General features: G+C 60.5%; 2 protein-coding genes across 6 annotated transcripts; both read left to right on the top strand.

Moving 5' to 3' along the window:
* Positions 1-518: 518 nt before the first annotated feature.
* Positions 519-6,005, top strand: HMG20B (high mobility group 20B). Of its 2 annotated transcripts, none has more exons than XM_036116090.2 (10): positions 519-574; positions 855-910; positions 1,255-1,363; positions 1,852-2,055; positions 2,665-2,785; positions 3,099-3,142; positions 3,411-3,483; positions 3,780-3,995; positions 4,635-4,767; positions 5,322-6,005. In XM_036116090.2, exons 2-10 carry the CDS (start codon positions 873-875, stop codon positions 5,332-5,334), a joined length of 951 nt encoding a protein of 316 aa, XP_035971983.1. In that variant the 5' UTR covers positions 519-574; positions 855-872; the 3' UTR covers positions 5,335-6,005. The 2 variants fall into 2 exon arrangements, with proteins under 2 accessions (XP_035971983.1, XP_035971982.1); XM_036116089.2 differs by having other exon boundaries at positions 543-574; positions 3,096-3,142.
* Positions 6,006-8,318: 2,313 nt separating this feature from the next.
* On the top strand, positions 8,319-16,479 carry GIPC3 (GIPC PDZ domain containing family member 3). 4 transcript variants are annotated; one of them, XM_036116088.2, is made up of 6 exons: positions 8,319-8,942; positions 9,730-9,915; positions 10,054-10,234; positions 12,179-12,291; positions 12,614-12,695; positions 12,825-13,104. In XM_036116088.2, exons 1-6 carry the CDS (start codon positions 8,718-8,720, stop codon positions 12,974-12,976), a joined length of 939 nt encoding a protein of 312 aa, XP_035971981.1. In that variant the 5' UTR covers positions 8,319-8,717; the 3' UTR covers positions 12,977-13,104. The 4 variants fall into 4 exon arrangements, with proteins under 4 accessions (XP_035971981.1, XP_035971977.1, XP_035971976.1 ...); XM_036116083.2 differs by having other exon boundaries at positions 8,325-8,942; positions 12,614-12,708; positions 12,825-16,479; XM_036116084.2 differs by lacking the exon at positions 9,730-9,915 and having other exon boundaries at positions 8,324-8,942; positions 12,614-12,708; positions 12,825-16,479.
* The last annotated feature ends 195 nt before the right edge of the window (positions 16,480-16,674 follow it).

Here is a 16,674-nt window from a genome sequence, read left to right as displayed (position 1 = left end):
GGCCCTAAGTTCAGTGAATGGATGGCTAACTTCCCCGCCAGGTTTGCAAGAGGCTAAGACAGGTCCCACCCTGTCCTGGGGCGGGAGAGGAAGACACTGCGGGGAAGGACCTTAACCCCCTTTCCTAGCAACCGGCCGCCGTCTCCATGGCAACTAGGGAGGCGCCCGATCTGGCCCTGCCGGTCCCGGGATCCCGCAGGGGCGGGCGGTCTCGCCTTCACCCGGAGAGGAGGAGTCCGAGCCGCGCCTACTGGCCCTTTAAGGGGCTCCGCCCGGCAAGGCCTCAAAGCGCCCTGATTGGTCCCGAGAGCGGCCGAGCGCAGCCGAACTTGACGCACCCGCCCGCAGCCTTCCCTATCCACCTCCCACGCGGCCCCGGTTGCCCCAGCCAATCGCCGACCGGCGCGCCAACCTTCATCTGCATGGTCACGCCCCAGGGAAACACTGCACCCAATCCGACAGCTCGCGGAGGCCGTATTAGCATGCCGGGGGCGGGGCGAGCGGCAGGGGCGGGCTCGGGGCGGTTGGTTGGAGCGTCGCAGCAGCGGAGAGGTCCGGGAAAGTTTCTTTGGAGGTGAAAACAGCCGCGGAACTCCGGGCCCTGCGAGGGGGTGGGGGCGCGGGGGTCCTGGGGCCGGGGAGGGGCCCCTCCCGGACCGGAGGAGGGTGGGCCCGGCCCTTCCGGGGGGCGATCGCCCAACAAAGGATCCCTGGGGCGCCCGCCCTCGAGGGCCTCCCCGCCCCTGGATCCGGCCCCTCCAAACACCCCGGGCCCGGCATTCCGGGGCTCCCCCGCCGGGCCACCCCATCGGCGGCTCGGGCGCCCCTCACTCGGCCACGCGTCTGCCTTCCAGGTGGGGCCGGGAGCGGCCATGTCCCACGGCTCCAAGCAGCCCGGCGCGGTCGCCGCGTGAGTGAGACATCCCCTCCCCCAGCCCACTCGGGGCTGCAGCCCAGCTCCCGCCCGCCCTGCGGAGCTCCTCGCCCCTCGCCCCCCGCCCCCCGGGGTCTTGACTCCCCCCACACAGCTGGGGCAGGACCTCCCCCTTGCGTCCCTACCGGCCTCTTTCCCCCCAACTCCCCGGCCCAGTTCCTCCCAGGGGTCCCTACCGGCCCCCCGAGTGCTCCTTCCCCGTCCCGTGGATAATGACCCCCGCAGACCCCTGCTCCCAGGACTCAGGCCCCCTCCGTGCCAGCTCCGCGGTCGGGGATGGAGGTGAGGATGGGGGTGACCCTGGCGTCCCATGGCTCCAGGCCGGCGGGCGGCAAGGCTCCGGGACAGCATGGGGGCTTCGTGGTGGCTGTCAAGCAAGAGCGCGGCGAGGGCCCCCGGGCCGGCGAGAAGGGTTCCCACGAGGAGGAGGTGAGTCCCGAGTCCCTGCGCTGTGGTGGGGGAGGCTCTGGGGCTCGCCCATAGCCTGGAAGCTCCACCCCGGGCTAGATTTGAATTCGCTGTGGCTCCGCCCACAGTCCAGATTTTCTTTCGAAGCTGAGGCCCCGCCCCGTGCCACATGCCACGCCCCCAAGAGATCTACTGCCACTAAACCAGGCCCCGCCCATCGCCCAATACCAGCTCCGCCCACTGCCCTGTGGGCGGTACCTTCCCGTTGTCCAGTGGGCCTTTCCTCCAGCATAGAAGCCACGCCCATCCCAGAGACCACGCCCACAAGCGAGCCCCATCCCAGATGCCAAGTGCCCGGGACCTCCGAACCCCGCCCCTTCCCAATCCTGCCCCTTGACCAGGCCGTACCTACAGGCCTTCCAGTCCCTGTCTCCTGGATCGGCCCCGCCCATCCCTCTGGCCCTGCCCCAGCCCCCAGGCCCCTCCCAATGGCGCGTACGGTTTCACAGCCCGTGAAGAAGCGTGGCTGGCCCAAGGGCAAGAAGCGGAAGAAGATCCTGCCAAATGGGCCCAAGGCACCGGTCACGGGCTACGTGCGCTTCCTCAACGAGCGGCGTGAGCAGATTCGCACGCGCCACCCAGATCTGCCCTTTCCCGAGATCACCAAGATGCTGGGTGCCGAGTGGAGCAAGCTGCAGCCGGCGGAGAAGCAGGTGTGGACGGAGGGGGCTGGCCCAGGACCACTGACCTTGCCCCGACCCACTCGGACACTGCCCTGCAGCCACATGCCCCAAAGGACAGAATGTGGGGGGTCCTTGCTTCCGCCTGGAGAACTGATCACCCATGAGCTCTCCCCAGCAGGCTGAAGCGAGGGGAGGGTAGCAATAGGCAAGAATCGACGTAACACTTAATAACCAACATGGATAGGTGTAAAGATGTAGGGGTGGGGGCTGGATTTTTATGTGATACCTTCCGATTTTCAAATCCTGGTAATTCAAATTGCAAAAATATCAAGGAAACGAAACACACCACTAGTTTGCGCCCTCTAAGTGGTATTTCAACAAGCGAAATGGGTGCAGGAGGGCAGCCCAGCCTGGAGACAACAGGGAGAGGTTTATAGCGTTGGAGTTTGGGCGGGGGGGTGGGGGGGCGGGGAGTGCCCTGAGCAGGAGGCCGAGGAGGCGGGTTTTGTCTCCAAGGACAGTAGGGAGCTACGGGAAGGTGGGGGCATAGTGAGCTGAGTGATGGAGATGGGGTGTTGGCCGTGGAGGCCTGCCGCCCCTGCCCCTGGGCTGGGCCAAGCCTTCCGCTGCCCCCACCAGCGGTACCTGGATGAGGCCGAGCGGGAGAAGCAGCAGTACATGAAGGAGTTGCGCGCGTACCAGCAGTCAGAAGCCTACAAGATGTGCACGGAGAAGATCCAGGAAAAGAAGATCAAGAAAGGTGGGAAGGGACCCAGCCCCCAGGCAGCTGGGTGCGGGCTCTGAGACAGGTGACCCTGGGCAGACCACCCACCGTCCTCCATGGGACTCCCGGTCCCATGAAGACGAGAGACACCTAAGCGGACAGCTGTGAGTGGGCAGGGCTGAGCAGTGCTGACATGGGGGCACACAGACACTGGGGGGCCTAGGCAGGAGCCTGCCCCAGGACGAGCAGGGCTAACTAGGGCGGGGGAGGGCGGCACTCGCAAAGCAATATGTGGGCTCAGAGGAGACCTGCCAGGCTGATTGATCCTGCCCTCCTTCCCCACCAGAAGACTCGGGCTCTGGGCTCATGAATACCCTCTTGAATGGACACAAGGTAAGTACTCCTGCTCCAAGGACCATGGCTGGGCAAGAAAGGTCTGGAGGTCTTTAAGCCCTGGGTGAGCCAGACCAACTCTCACGGGAGGAAGGGAGTGCCCCTCCTCCCAAGTGTGCAAGCAGAGTGGGGCAGCCACATTGTGGGAATGTTGGTAAAAGGACTTCGACCCAGATGGCCAGAGGAATCCCTCCCAAGCTTGAGGGACGTCCCAGAGGGGTTTTGGCTGCCCCCCCCCCAAATTCATCATCTTGTCCTGTCGTCCCAGGGTGGGGACTGTGATGGCTTCTCCACCTTTGACGTCCCCATCTTCACTGAAGAGTTCTTGGACCAAAACAAAGGTGAGCACTGACCAGGGGTTCTTGGGGAAGTGGGTGTTGGGAGAGTGTGTGGGCCAAAAGGGTGCCAAGGCCGGGGGCGGTGGCGGGTGGGGGGAACTGACCACCCACTCAAAAAAGCAGAGGCGCCCACCTTCCCCGCCCCTCCGGAGCCGAAGCCGAGGTGTGGGGCTGGAGGCAGAGCAGTGACAGCCGGCCTGGGGGTCGGGGTCGGGGAGGGGGGGGACACAGCTAAGGCGGAGGCCCAGCAGCGGGCAGGGAGGAAGCTCCAGGCTCTGATCGGCTCCCCCACGCTGCAGCGCGGGAGGCAGAGCTGCGGCGCCTGCGCAAGATGAACGTGGCCTTCGAGGAGCAGAACGCCGTGCTGCAGAGGCACACGCAGAGCATGAGCAGCGCGCGGGAGCGCCTGGAGCAGGAGCTGGCGCTGGAGGAGCGGCGGACGCTGGCGCTGCAGCAGCAGCTCCAGGCCGTGCGCCAGGCGCTCACCGCCAGCTTCGCCTCGCTGCCGGTGCCCGGTGCGGAGACCCCGCCCACCCCGTCGGGCCCGCCCCCGCGTCGGGCCCCGCCCACCATCGGGCCCCGCCCACCATCGGGCCCCGCCCCCTCCCCCACCCTCTCTCTGGCGAGCTCCGCCCCGCCGGCTCCACCTCCTGGCCCCGCCCCCAGCTGCTGCGAGCCTGGACCCCTGCAGCCTTGAGCCCCTACCCCAGAAATCCCGGCCAGCGCCGCCCCCGGCCGTGCGACTCCGGCACCGAATGACTCCTCCCTGTCGTGAGCAGAGCACGCGCCCGCCCTCGCTGCCCCCTGCCCGCGCCGGTCCTGCCCGTGACCCCCCCTCCCCTCTGGCCTTTCGCGCTCTGGCCTCAGCTGACCTCGGCTACTTCCTCCTCCCCATTGTAACCCGCCCTCCGCCCACGGCCTCGCCCTCACCACTTTCCGTCTAATGCCCCCCGCCCACAGCTGACCTTGACTTTTCCGGGTCTAGACGTCCTGATCCCCCACCCGACCCCACCGACGCGCCGCGCCTCTGGCCCCCTCCCCGGGACCCTGCCCTTGGAGGACCCCCCCCCCGCCCTCTGATCTCTGCTCCTGTGGGGCCCCGGCTGCATCGACTCCCCCGCCGGGCTCCGGTGACCGGTCCCTGCCCTCTCCAGGCACGGGCGAGACGCCCACTCTCGGCACTCTGGACTTCTACATGGCTCGGCTGCACGGCGCCATCGAGCGCGACCCCGCCCAGCACGAGAAGCTCATCGTCCGCATCAAGGAGATCCTGGCCCAGGTCGCCAGGTGTGTGACGGGGCGGGTCGCCCCCGGGCTCCGCTCGGCCCGGATGGGGCCTCCCTGCACGGGGGTTGGGGGGGCTCCCTGAGGCTAGACCTGCCTTGGGCCCCGCGGAAATGACTGGATTTCGGCCTCCGACGGGGGTCCCGGAGTCTGGGCGCTGCCGGGTGGGATCCGGCTGCGGGATCGTACTCCGAGGCCACCGCCCACACGGGATCTACCAGGAGGGGCTTATTTCATACAGGCGACCAGTGGCCGGACCGCTGGGGGGCGCCGATCAGATCGGGGACTTTATGAATGCTGCTGGGCGGGAAATGCCAATCCCTCTTGGCCGGTGGGATCCACTGGGGGGGGCTAGAACTTCCCCGCAGCTGCTCGTGGGTTTTTCTGGGTGGCTTCCAGCTGTCCTGGTTAGGTGGGATGGACTCCTGGCCCCCACCGTGGCATCTGTTTGGAAGAACTGAGGGTTGGTGACCTATGGTGACCCCCATCCTGGGGGTCAGGGCAGATAAATGATGGGGGTTCCCCATCACGAGTCCTCCCCTTCTCTCCTGTCACAGTGAGCACCTATGAGGGTGTCCGCCGCCCCACGGATCCAGAGAAGACCAAGCTTTGGTCATGGCCCCTTCTCCACCCCATGGAGGAGGATTGGGGGTCCACCTTTTGGGGCCATGCCCAATCCTGCACCTTGGGGGCTCCAGCCCCCCTAAAATTAAATTGCTACAGCATCCCTCTAGCTTTCAATTCCCCCAGCACCCTGAACCCAGAAAAATCACCTGCTGTACATGACACGCCTAGAACCCGGAGCCCCAAGGCCCAGCAAGGCCCGCTCCCCTTGCACATCACACTACAGGGACGTGGGAGCAGCACAGGGGCTGCGGAACCCAGGACACAAGGGGACCCCCAGCCACTGGCACGCCCAGGGTGGGGAGGGTTATACCTGCTACACCGGATCTCGAGGACCGGCCCAGGGACAAGGTAGAAAACCCCACCCCCGACCCGCTGGGACCCCCAGCAGGTGCTCACCACAGGTGCCCCCCCCCGCCCCAGGCAGGCACGCTGCAGGGACATGCTCTCATACTCGGGGCGGGACCCTCTGCTTGTGGCCCTCAGATTCCTGCACCCCAGAATTGGGGGGGCTGGTACTGACCCTCCCCTCCCTCATCCAGATGAGGGACCCTGGCGGAGGCAGCCTCTACCTTTGCTCAATCTGGACTTTTTAAGTAAAAAAAGTGGAATTTGAATTTCCAAGCTTGTGAATGTTTTTTTGGGGGGTGGGGTGGGAGGTCGGCTAGAAGATGTGCCCAGGGCCCCCAAGATGCCCCTGCTGGGTGTCCCAGGCCCGCCCTCCCCCAGCCCCCGGCCCCCACGAGCTCCCTTCCCGTCCGTGAATGAGCCTGTTCCGGACGTGTCACCCACGTGGACTCACACCCGTGTGGCTTCTGTGTCTGGTTCCCTCCCTGAGCGTCGTGGGCTCGGGGTCCGTCCCCGGGGCCGTGCGTGTGGGCCCCTCCCTCTTTTTCGTGACCGAATAATATTCCAATATGTGGACGGACCACATTTCATTTATCCCTTCACCCGTTGATGGACATTTTGGTCGTTTACACCGTCCGGCTCCTTTGAGTCTTGCTGTGTATAATGTGTGTGCAGGTGTTTGAACACCTGCTTTCGCCTCTGCAAGCTACCTCCCAGGAATGGAATTGCTGCTCCTAGGGGGATTCTGCGCTTGCCTTACCGAGGAATCCTCTCTGAGACTTTTTGTGTAATGCAGTATTTAAGACATCTTAAAATTTGGGGAGAATAATTAGACAAATGCTTCTATCAGGTTGAATCGATGTCCCCTCAAAAGATACGCTGAAGCCCTAAACCCCAGTCCTCAGAATGTGACCTTATTTGGAAATAGGGTCATTGCAGATATAATTAGTTAGGATGAGGTCATCCCAGAGTAGGGTGGGCCCCTGATCCAATATGACTGGTGTCCTTATAAGAAGATAAAGATTCGGACACAGACACAGGAGACAGCCATGTGACCACAGAGGCAGAAATGGGAACAATGCAAGCTGCCAGAAAGCACCGAGGAGTGCCAGCCACCACCAGAAGCTAGGACAGGCAGGGAGGGGCTCTGCCAAGGTCTCAGAGGGAGCGTGGTCTTGCTGACAAGCTGATGTCACACTTCGGGCCCCCCCCCAACAGAGAGAGTAAATCCCTGTTGTTTTAAGCCCCCCAGCTTGTGGGCCTTTGTTATGGCTGCCCCAGGAGACAAACACAACCAGATACTGTCACCTCCCCACCCCAGGTCCCTTGTCCCCCGCCCCGGCACAGGTACCCCCATCCCAAATTTGGAGTTTATCAGGCAAGTCTTTATCTACTTTAGCACATAAGTATGTCTTCCTAGAAGAGTACCATTTTGACAGGGTTTGGTTTTCTCGTTCAGTTCTTAAAGGTTTTTAAAGTGTACAGTTCTGTGGTTTCTAGTATATTTACGAACTTGTGCAACCATCAGCACAATCTAATTCCAGAACGTTTCCGTCACCCCAAAGAGAAGCCTTGTACCCCTTAGCAGTCACTGCCCCTCCCACCTCCTTCAGCCACTGACAGAAACAAACCCACTTCCCGTCCGTGGATGAGCCTGTTCTGGACGTGTCACCCACGTGGACTCACACCCCGTGTGGCCTTCTGTGTCTGGTTCCCTCCCTGAGCGTCGTGTGTTCAAGGCTCATCCATGTCATAATATGTGTCATGTTTTGTGGGCTTTTAAACTTGACACAACATTTTCTTACAGTGTCCAAAGCTTTCTGCAACTTGCCTTTTTCCATTAACGCTTGGTTTCTGAGATTCTCCCAAGGCGGGAGGCCCCTCTTTTGCACCACTATATGGCATTCCATTGCTGTTTATTATAAGAGCCGAAATTCTTGTTGTTGGATGCCTCCGTGCTGTGGTCCCAGGGGATTCTTACAGATGCTTCCTGGTGCCCACAGCCTCCTTCCCTTCTTCTTCATCTGTAACCTGGGGGTTCATTCATTTCCTCACCAAAGATTGCCTGAGTGCCTGCTGTCTGCCAGGCACGGGGAACCGGGATACGGTAGGGGGAAAAAGAGACCAGAGCCCCTGCCCTCCTGCAGCTAACATCCTAGTGGTGGGGACAGCCAGGATACAAGATGAGTAAGTAAACAGCTGATCTATCAGGTAGTACTTGATACCAGGGAGAAAAATCTGGGAAAAGAGATTGAGAGGTGGAAGGAGGAGGCAACATTTGAGCAAGTAGCTGAGGGAGGTGAGGGAGGAAACCAGGTGGATGACTTGGGAGATGACGTCCAGGCAGAAAGAACAGCATGTGCAAAGGCCCTGGGGCAGGACCCAGCCTGGCATTAGAGAAAAGGCAAAGAGGCCGGTATGGCTGGAGTAGCAGGAGCGAGGGGGAGATGGGGAGGAGGGTAGGGTGGGGGGGGGACGGGGCGGGTCGTGCAGGGCCTGGTGGGCCTCAGGGTGGACTTGGGCTTTTACCTCCCCAGGGAGGACTGAGCACTGGAAGGATGTGTCGAAACAGGGACAGGGTATGGCTGAGGTTATCCCAGCATACGTGTCCTGCCCCCTTCTAGGGTTGTTGCAAGGATTAAATGAGCGCGCCTAGCAGACAGTGAGCGCTCCTCACGCTCAGCTGTTTATGTCCTCATTGGTGATCCCTGTTTTTCCCCAGTCTGCAGCTCAGGCCCCTGGAGGACTGCCCGGCGTCCCCCAGGAGCGCGCAGCTGGCCCTGGCAGGGCCCGGACACCTGGGGCCAGACCCCCCTCCGCAGCCCGCGGTGTCGCCTTCCCGGGCGGCTCGGATTCCTGGATCCCCTTACCCCAGCGGCTCGGCTGTCACGCCCTGGGCCGGGGGAGGGGAGGCTGCAGGAAGCGGCGGATCCGGCGGCGACGGCGGTGGCGGTGGCCGGGGTGGCCCAGCTCCTCCTGCCATGGAGAGCGCCGCGGCCCAAGAGACCCGGGGTGCCGAGGCCCCGCGCCCGTCCGCGCCCCCGCCCTCGCCCGCGGAGCCCCCAGCCGCGCCCCGCGCCCGTCCGCGCCTGGTCTTCCGCACGCAGCTGGCGCACGGCAGCCCCACGGGCAAGATCGAGGGCTTCACCAACGTCCGCGAGCTCTACGCCAAGATCGCCGAGGCCTTCGGGATCGCGCCCACAGAGGTGAGGACCCCCGAACCCCCGCTCCACCCCTCCCGGCGCCAGAGGCCCACCCATCTGACCCGGGATAGGGGTGGAGCCTGGAACCCGGGACTGGGGGCCCCGGATCCCCCTCTCCTCGGATGGAGGGGATCCGATCACCAGATCTCAGAGACACACCCATCAGATCCTGGGGTGCCCATACCCCAGAGAACCTCTTCGCACGCCCTGCGCAAAAGGGGAGCCCGGGTTAGGGTGAGTGGATCCTTAGCTTGTCCAGGAACCCACTGCGCTGAACCAGCTAACAGTGGATCCCAGCCCTCGGGTAAGCGCCTCTGTGGTTCCTGGGCGCGGCTGGGGGCTGGGGTTCCAGGCAGCCCCCTTCCAGGTGCGAAGTCGGAGGCCCCGGGGGTCAGGGCCTGGGCTGCTGGGCTGTACGACTCGTAGCCCCCAGGGGGCGCCAGCAGATTCAGAATCGACTGAACAAGTTGGTCTGGGATGTCAGGGCACCAACGGGTTAAAACTGAAAGTCTTAGGGGTGAGGGAGGGGTCTCTTCCTGCCCACAGCTCCCTGCTCCCCATCCTGAGGGTCTCAGACTCCTTCTTGTACCCCGCCCCATTCTGAGGGTCCCATGCCCCGCGTTTTCCGGTGGACTGGGATCCTGGTGGCTGGGTAACCAGGCCAGTTTCATGCCTCCTTGTGCCTCGGTTTCCCTCTCAGGCTCCTGAACCCATCACCCTGGTTGTTCTGCACAGACAGAGGGCGATGAGCGCTGTCATTAATTCTGCGCTCCCCCTCCCCTTGGGACAGATCTTATTCTGTACCCTAAACAGCCACAAAGTGGACATGCAGAAACTCCTGGGCGGCCAGATAGGGTTGGAGGACTTTATCTTTGCTCACGTGCGCGGCGAGACCAAGGAGGTGGAGGTCACTAAGACCGAAGATGCCCTGGGACTGACCATCACGGACAATGGGGCCGGCTACGCCTTCATCAAGGTGCCCCCGGAGGGCGGGTGACTACCTGCGTGCTCGGGGACCTGGGATGAGCCACTGCCCCTGTCTGGTTAACCTGGGCTCTGGGAAGCCGAGGAGGGTGGCTGGGGTGGCCTCGTGAGTGACTCTGGGTCCCTGCAGAGGATCAAGGAGGGCAGCATCATCAACCGGATCCAGGCTGTGTGCGTGGGCGACAGCATTGAGGCCATCAACGACCACTCTATCGTGGGCTGCCGCCACTACGAGGTAGCCAAGATGCTCCGGGAGCTGCCCAAGTCCCAGCCCTTCACCCTGCGCCTGGTGCAGCCCAAGAGAGCCTTCGGTGAGGGCCACCTGGGGTCCAGGGGGCAGGTGGGGTGGTGGTGAGGAGCTCTTCCAGAAGCGGGTTCTCTGGATGCCCAGTGAACACAGTGGAGGATGGGAGCGTGGGGGGGGGGGGAAATGGGACAGGATGGAAGGTTCTAGATGCCTCTGGTGACATGACAGGGGGCTTCTGGCACTGTGTCAGGAATGGGTAGGTAGTTTCTAGACTGTTAGAGTCAATCCAGGGATGGGGGCAGGGGAGTTTGGAAAGATGGGGATAGGATGAGGAGGTGTCTGGACCTATTTTGTAACCTGGCTAGGAGCTTTTAAAGTACGGCTTCTAGGCTATGATTTTAGAGAATGTTTTTCCAAGTGAGTTCTAGAATGGTGCTTTAAAAAAAACATTTTATTTATTTGAGAGAGAGAGAGAATGAGGGGTGGGGAGTGGCAGAGGGAGAAGCAGACTCCCCGCTGAGCAGGGAGCCCAATGCAGGACTCAATCCCAGGACCCTGAGATCATGACCTGAGCTCAAGGCAGATGCTTCACCTCCTGAGCCACCCAGGCACCCCTAGAATGGTGCTTTTCAAAGAGAAGTCTGTGACCTGTCCATGCACGAGACAAGGGACTTGCTCTCGAAGACGGTTTCTCCACCTCAGCAGTAGTGATATCTGGGCCAGCTCATCTCTGCAATGCGGACCATCCTGTGCACCGTAGGATGCTGAGCAGCGCCCCTGGCTTTGAGCAAGCAGATGCCAATGGCAGCCGTCAGGTCGTAACAACCAAACTGTCTCCAGATATCATCAATGTCACCTGGGGGCAAAATCACCCACCCCTGCCCCGGGGTTGAGAACCTCTGCTTTAGAATGTAGACCATCCTGTTTAGCAGCAGGTCGTTTTTTTACAGCACGACTTTCTCAAGGAAGGAACCAGCCTGTCGCTTTCCATTCCGGTACCACTCTCTTATTTAATTATGGACTGGCCCTTTGAGTAGTGCTGTTCTCCAGCAAGAGGTTCTAGAAACTCCCGGGCACATCTGGAGGGAGGTCCCAGGGAGAATGGGACAGGGTGGGGTTCCAGATCTGCCCTTTAGCAGAGCAATGGACTCCAAGAGCCATGCCCAAACGTTAGGACTGAATTCTAGACAAAGTCTTTTCTAGATTGACCCTCTGGCTACAGGAGGATCTCAAGCAGTCCCTTCTAGAGAGAGTCGTTTTAAAAACAGGAGGGACAGGGGTGTCTGGCCGGCTCAGTCGTTAAGCGTCTGCCTTTGGCTCAGGTCATGATCCTGGGATCCTGGGATCGAGCCCCGCATTGGGTTCCCTGCTCGCCGGGAAGCCTGCTTCTCCCTCTCCCACTCCCCCTGCTTGTGTTCCCTCTCTCGCTGTGTCTCTCTCTGTCAAATAAATAAATAAAATCTTCAAAAACAAAACAAAACAAAACAGGAGGGACGGGGACGTCTGGCCTGCTCAGTCCGGGAGCACATGACTCTTGGTTTCAGGGTCGTGAATTCGAGCCCCATGCTGGGAGTAGATTATTTAAAAAACAGGGCGCCTGGGTGGCTCAGTTGGTTAAGCGACTGACTGCCTTCGGCTCAGGTCATGATCCTGGAGTCCCGGGATCGAGTCCCGCATCGGGCTCCCTGCTCAGCGGGGAGTCTGCTTCTCCCTCTGACCCTCCTCCCTCTCATGCTCTCTGTCTCTCATTCTCTCTCAAATAAATAAATAAATAAAATCTTTTAAAAAAAAATAAAAAATAAAAAACATTAAAAAATAAAAATAAATAAAAAAGAGGAGGGTGATTTGGGGGGATTCTCAAGCTGGGTCTCTGAAGATTCACCCATGGACATAAGGGGGCTTTGAAGGATAAGAAGGTGCTAGAAAGGCTTAGCTGGTAACCTCTGAGGCTTACACAGATGTGGATCTGCCCAGAACACATGCCCTTCCCCCGCTCTGTCCCCTCCAGATATGATCGCCCAGAGGAGCAGGGGCAGCAAATGCCCCATGGAACCGAAAGTGACCAGTGGAAGGGAGACCCTGCGTCTTCGTTCTGGGGGGGCTGCCTCAGTGGAGGAAGTGGTGAGTGAAGGGGAAGGGAGACCCTGCGTCTTCGTTCTGGGGGGGCTGCCTCAGTGGAGGAAGTGGTGAGTGAAGGGGAAGGGAGTCTTCAGGTGCTCTTGCACCGAGCGTTCAGCTGACTCAGTGGGACCTTGGGTAAGACCCTCTCCTTCGTCCAGCCGGCTCCCCTACCCACAAAATGGGTCCTCCATGCACGGCAGGATGGGAGTGCTGGCACAGAGTGCAGACTCCCCGCTCCACTCTCACCGCAGGGGCGGGGCCTGCGGAGGGGCTGGGCTGGAGGGATCCCAGACTTCTGACCCTCTGCTGTTCCCCGCCCCAGCCCAGCAAATTTGAGGAGGAAGCATCACGGAGGGTGGATGACCTGCTGGAGAGTTACATGGGCATTCGGGACCCAGAGCTGGGTAAGGGGCCAGGGTAAGCTGGGTGGACCCTGGGGGGAGGACAGCCCACAGGGAGGAGTCAGAGGCCCCAGGAGGAAGTCACGGCCCACGGAGCACCCTCACCAGCCTTCCCTCCTGCTTGGCCTGCAGCATGCACCATGGTGGACACCTCCAAGAAGACGCTGAGCGTCCAGGAGTTTGCACACCGTTTAGATTCCGTCTTGGGCGAGTTCGCCTTCCCGGACGAGTTTGTGGTGGAGGTGTGGGCCGCCATAGGCGAGGCCAGGGAGGCCTGTGGCTAGTCTGCCCTGGGGCCGAGCGCAGCCCCAGCCCAGAGCCCAGCCCCCTGCCCCAGCCCTCCTGGCCAGTTCCCGAAGCCCACCTCTGCACCAGAGCCCAGCCCAGATCTGAGACCCATCCTCGCTCTAGAGCCCAGGCCAGCTCTGGGACCGAGTTTACCTCTAGAACCCCTACCAATTTCAAGACCAATCCCAGCTCTGAGGCCAAGCCCCACTCTAGACTCCAGGCTAGCTCTGAGGCTGAGTTCATCTCTGGAACCCAATCCACTTTTGAGACCCAACCCAGCTCAAAAACTCAGCCCCCCTCCAGAGCCCAGGCCAGCTCTGAGACCAAGTTCACCTTTAGAACCCCTACCAGTTCTGAGACCAAGCCCAGCTCTGAGGTCAAGTCTTGCTCTAGAACCAAGCTCAGTTCTGAGACTAAGCCTAGCTCTGAGACCAAGCCCTGTTCTAGACCCAAGGCCAACCCTGAGACAAAGTTCATCACTAGAATGCAATTTAGTTCTGAGACCCAACCCAGCTCCAAAACCCAGCCCTTTCCTAGAACCCAAGACAGCTCTGAAGCTAAACCAGGCTCCGAAATCAAGTTAAGGTCTGGATCCCAGATAAGTTTTAAGACACAGCCCAGCTCTGAGATCAGTCCCAGTTCTGGAAGCCAGCCCAGATCTATGACCAAGCCCTTCCATAAAACTCAGAGTGATGCTGGAACTCAAGATAACCCCATGACTCAGCTGTACCTAGACACCCGGTCTAGCTCAGGAACTCCCATTAATTCTGGAGCCCAGCTCAGACTCCAGAAACAGTCCAGCAACAGTAGCCACACCAGTTCAGGATTGGAAGATGGCTCCCAAACCCAACCCTGCTCACGAGCCCAGATGCATGCTGCAGCTCAGTCCAGACCCAGATCCCAGCCCTGCTCTAAAACCCAACTGCACTCAAGTACCCACCCCCATCCTGGGGCCTGGTCCGGTTCCAGTGATGAGTCCAGCTCAGAGACTGAGTCCAGTTCTAGACCCCACCCTGGTGCTACAACCAGGCCCATCTCCAGAATTCAGACAAGCTCTGGAACCCCATCCATTTCTGAGGCAAGGCCTGCCTCCAGAGCTAAGCCTGATGCCGAGCCCCGCTCTCACTGCAGAACGCAGACCAGCTCTAGAATGCCATCTAACTCTGGGACCCAGAACAATTTTAAGACCTGGGCAATTTCCAGAGCTCGGTCCAGCTCAGGCGTTCCACCCAGCTGCAGAACTCAGCTCAATTCTGAAGCACAGACTGGGTCTGAAATCCCATCCAGCTCCCAAACACAGTCAGTTGCTGAGACCCCACTGAGTTCAAGAACCCAGCTCAACTCTGGAATCCAGTCTAGCCTTGGGACCCAGACCAATGCAGCAACAGACGTAATCTCCGCAAATCTGTCTAGCTCTGAAAGCAGGCCCAGCTCCAGGACCCAGACTTGTCCAGGAGCTCAGTCAACTTCTGGGACTCAGCTCATCTCGGAAACCCTACCAAGTTCTAGATACCAGCTCCAAGCCACAGCCCAAGGCAGCTCTGGTATTCAGCCGGACTTTGGGAAGCAGACCAGCTCTGGAACTCAGCCAAGCTCTGGAGCCCAGATAAGTTCGAGAATTCACCCCATCTCTGGAACCCAGCCCAGCTCCACAATTCACTCCAGCCCTGAGACACAGCCCAACTTGGAAACCCAGAGTGATTCTAAAACCCAGCCTGTTTCTGAAACCCAACCCGGCTCTAGAACCCTGATCAGTTCTGGAACGCAGCTCAGACCTGAGACCCAGCGCACCTCAGAGACTGAGCCCAGTGCAAGAATTCAGCCCACCTCCAGGATTCAGCTCAGCCCTGTGACCCAGCCCAAGCCTGGAACCCAGAGCAGTTCAAGAACTCAGCCCAGCTCTGAAACTTACCTTAGTTCCAGAACCCAGCCTGTTTCTGGAACCCAGTCCAGCTCTAGAACCCAGACCAGTTCTGGAACCCAGCTCAGCTCCAAGACCCAGCCCAGCTCTGGGACCCAGAGCAGTGTAAGAATTCAACCCAGCTCTAGAGCCCACCTTAGCTCCAGAACTCGGTCTAGCCCTGAGACCTGGCTCAACTCTGAGACCCAGCTCAGTCGCAGGATTCAGTTCAGCTCTGAGACACAGCCCATCTCTGGAAGCCAGCCCAGTGCAAGAATGCAGCCCAGCTCTGGAACTCACCTCAGCTCTAGAATCCAGCCTCTTTCTGGAACTCAACCCAGCTCCAGAACCCAGACTAGTTCTGGAACCCAGCTCAGCTCCAAGACCCCGACCAGCTCTGGGACTCAGAGCAGTGTAAGAATTCAACCCAGCTCTAGAGCCCAGCTAAGCTCGAGAACCCAGTTTACTTCTGAGACCTGCCTCAGCTCTGAGATGCAGCTCAGCTCTGAAACCCAACCCAGCTCCAGAACCCTGATCAGTTCTGGAACGCAGCTCAACTCTGGAGCCCAGCCCACCTCAGAGACCCAGCCCAGTGCAAGAATTCAGCCCAGCTCTGGAGCCGAGCTCAGCTCCAGAACCCAGCCCAGCTCTAGGATTCAGCTCAGCCCTGAGATCCAGCCCAAGTCTGGAACCCAGAGCAGTTCAAGAACTCAGCCCAGCTCTGGAACTTACCTTAGTTCCAGAACCCAACCTTATTCTGGAACCCAGTCCAGCTCCAGAACCCAGACCAGCTCAAAGATCCAGCTCAGCTCTAGAAATGGACTCCACCTACAGACCCCTCGCCTTGACCCTAGAACCGAGGCTGATCTCACTCCCCCAGCCCAACCTCAGCCCCTGGGCCCACCACGCAGAGCCCCGACTCTGGGCCCTAGCACAGTCTCTCAGCTGCAGCCCCAGCCCCATGATCTGGTACATGGAACGCAGGCCAACACTGGCCTGGGCCGAAGCTCACCAACTTCCCACCTGGCCCCACAGCCACAGACCCCGTCAGCCCCTCAGAAACCGGTCCTCTTCCCCAAGCCCCGGCTAGGACCCCAGAAGTCCACCCCACCCACCATATCTGTCATCTCTAGTTCTGCCCCCAGGGCAGTCCTCCTGCATTCCCAGACCCCTGAATCCCTAGCCCAGAGGCCTGTCCCCTCCCACACGCTCAAGGAGTCAGGGCCTGCTCCTTGGGGGTCAGAGCCCCTCCCCCACCAAGGGGAGCTGTAGCTTGAGGGTGACACAGTTTTGGCTTCCAAGATCCCCCCCATCCTGTCTCCGGCCCCTCCCAGCCTGGGTCCCCTGGAAGCAGCAGGTGACCTCATTCCCCCAGCAGGTAGGGGTGGGGGGAGTAGGGAGAGTGGAAACAGGGGCTTTAGTTTCACTTGGGCCTGGCTCTGGGAGGTGTAAGCAGATCCTAGGTCTGTGGAGTGGAAAGCTGGGTGTGTGTGTGGGGGGGGGGCATGTGGGCAGGAGGTGGAGAAATGGGGGGCAGGAGGCAATCTTGTCCTCATGTACCTCGAGGGCTCATGGGGAATAAAGGCACCTCTCCTTGCAGCTGGGTGTGTCATTTTTGGGGGAGTTCGTGGGAAGGCAGAGGAAGGGGCAGGCATGAGAGTTTAGGGGGCACAGATGACCACACCGGATGCTTCCGAAGCGGCTGCTGTGACGGGCGCTCTGCAAAGGCTCAATCACCTGGCCCTTCAACTGATGTTTATTGAGCACCTACTATGGGCCAGGTGCTGTTTGCTC

Source organism: Halichoerus grypus, chromosome 1 (genome assembly GCF_964656455.1).
Source record: "Halichoerus grypus chromosome 1, mHalGry1.hap1.1, whole genome shotgun sequence".
Lineage (NCBI taxonomy): Eukaryota > Metazoa > Chordata > Mammalia > Carnivora > Phocidae > Halichoerus > Halichoerus grypus.
Note: the sequence above shows the minus strand (reverse complement) of the source record. Positions and strands in the feature narration are given on the sequence as shown.

Coding starts and splice junctions, on each gene's coding strand:
- HMG20B (XM_036116089.2), top strand. CDS start 873: ATGTCCCACGGCTCCAAGCAGCCCGGCGCGGTCGCCGC. Junction 911..1,254: donor CAGCCCGGCGCGGTCGCCGC/GTGAGTGAGACA, acceptor CCATGGCTCCAG/GCCGGCGGGCGGCAAGGCTC. Junction 2,786..3,095: donor GGAAAAGAAGATCAAGAAAG/GTGGGAAGGGAC, acceptor CTTCCCCACCAG/AAGACTCGGGCTCTGGGCTC.
- GIPC3 (XM_036116083.2), top strand. CDS start 8,718: ATGGAGAGCGCCGCGGCCCAAGAGACCCGGGGTGCCGAGGCCCCGCGC. Junction 8,943..9,729: donor TCGGGATCGCGCCCACAGAG/GTGAGGACCCCC, acceptor CCCTTGGGACAG/ATCTTATTCTGTACCCTAAA. Junction 12,709..12,824: donor GAGCTGGGTAAGGGGCCAGG/GTAAGCTGGGTG, acceptor CTTGGCCTGCAG/CATGCACCATGGTGGACACC.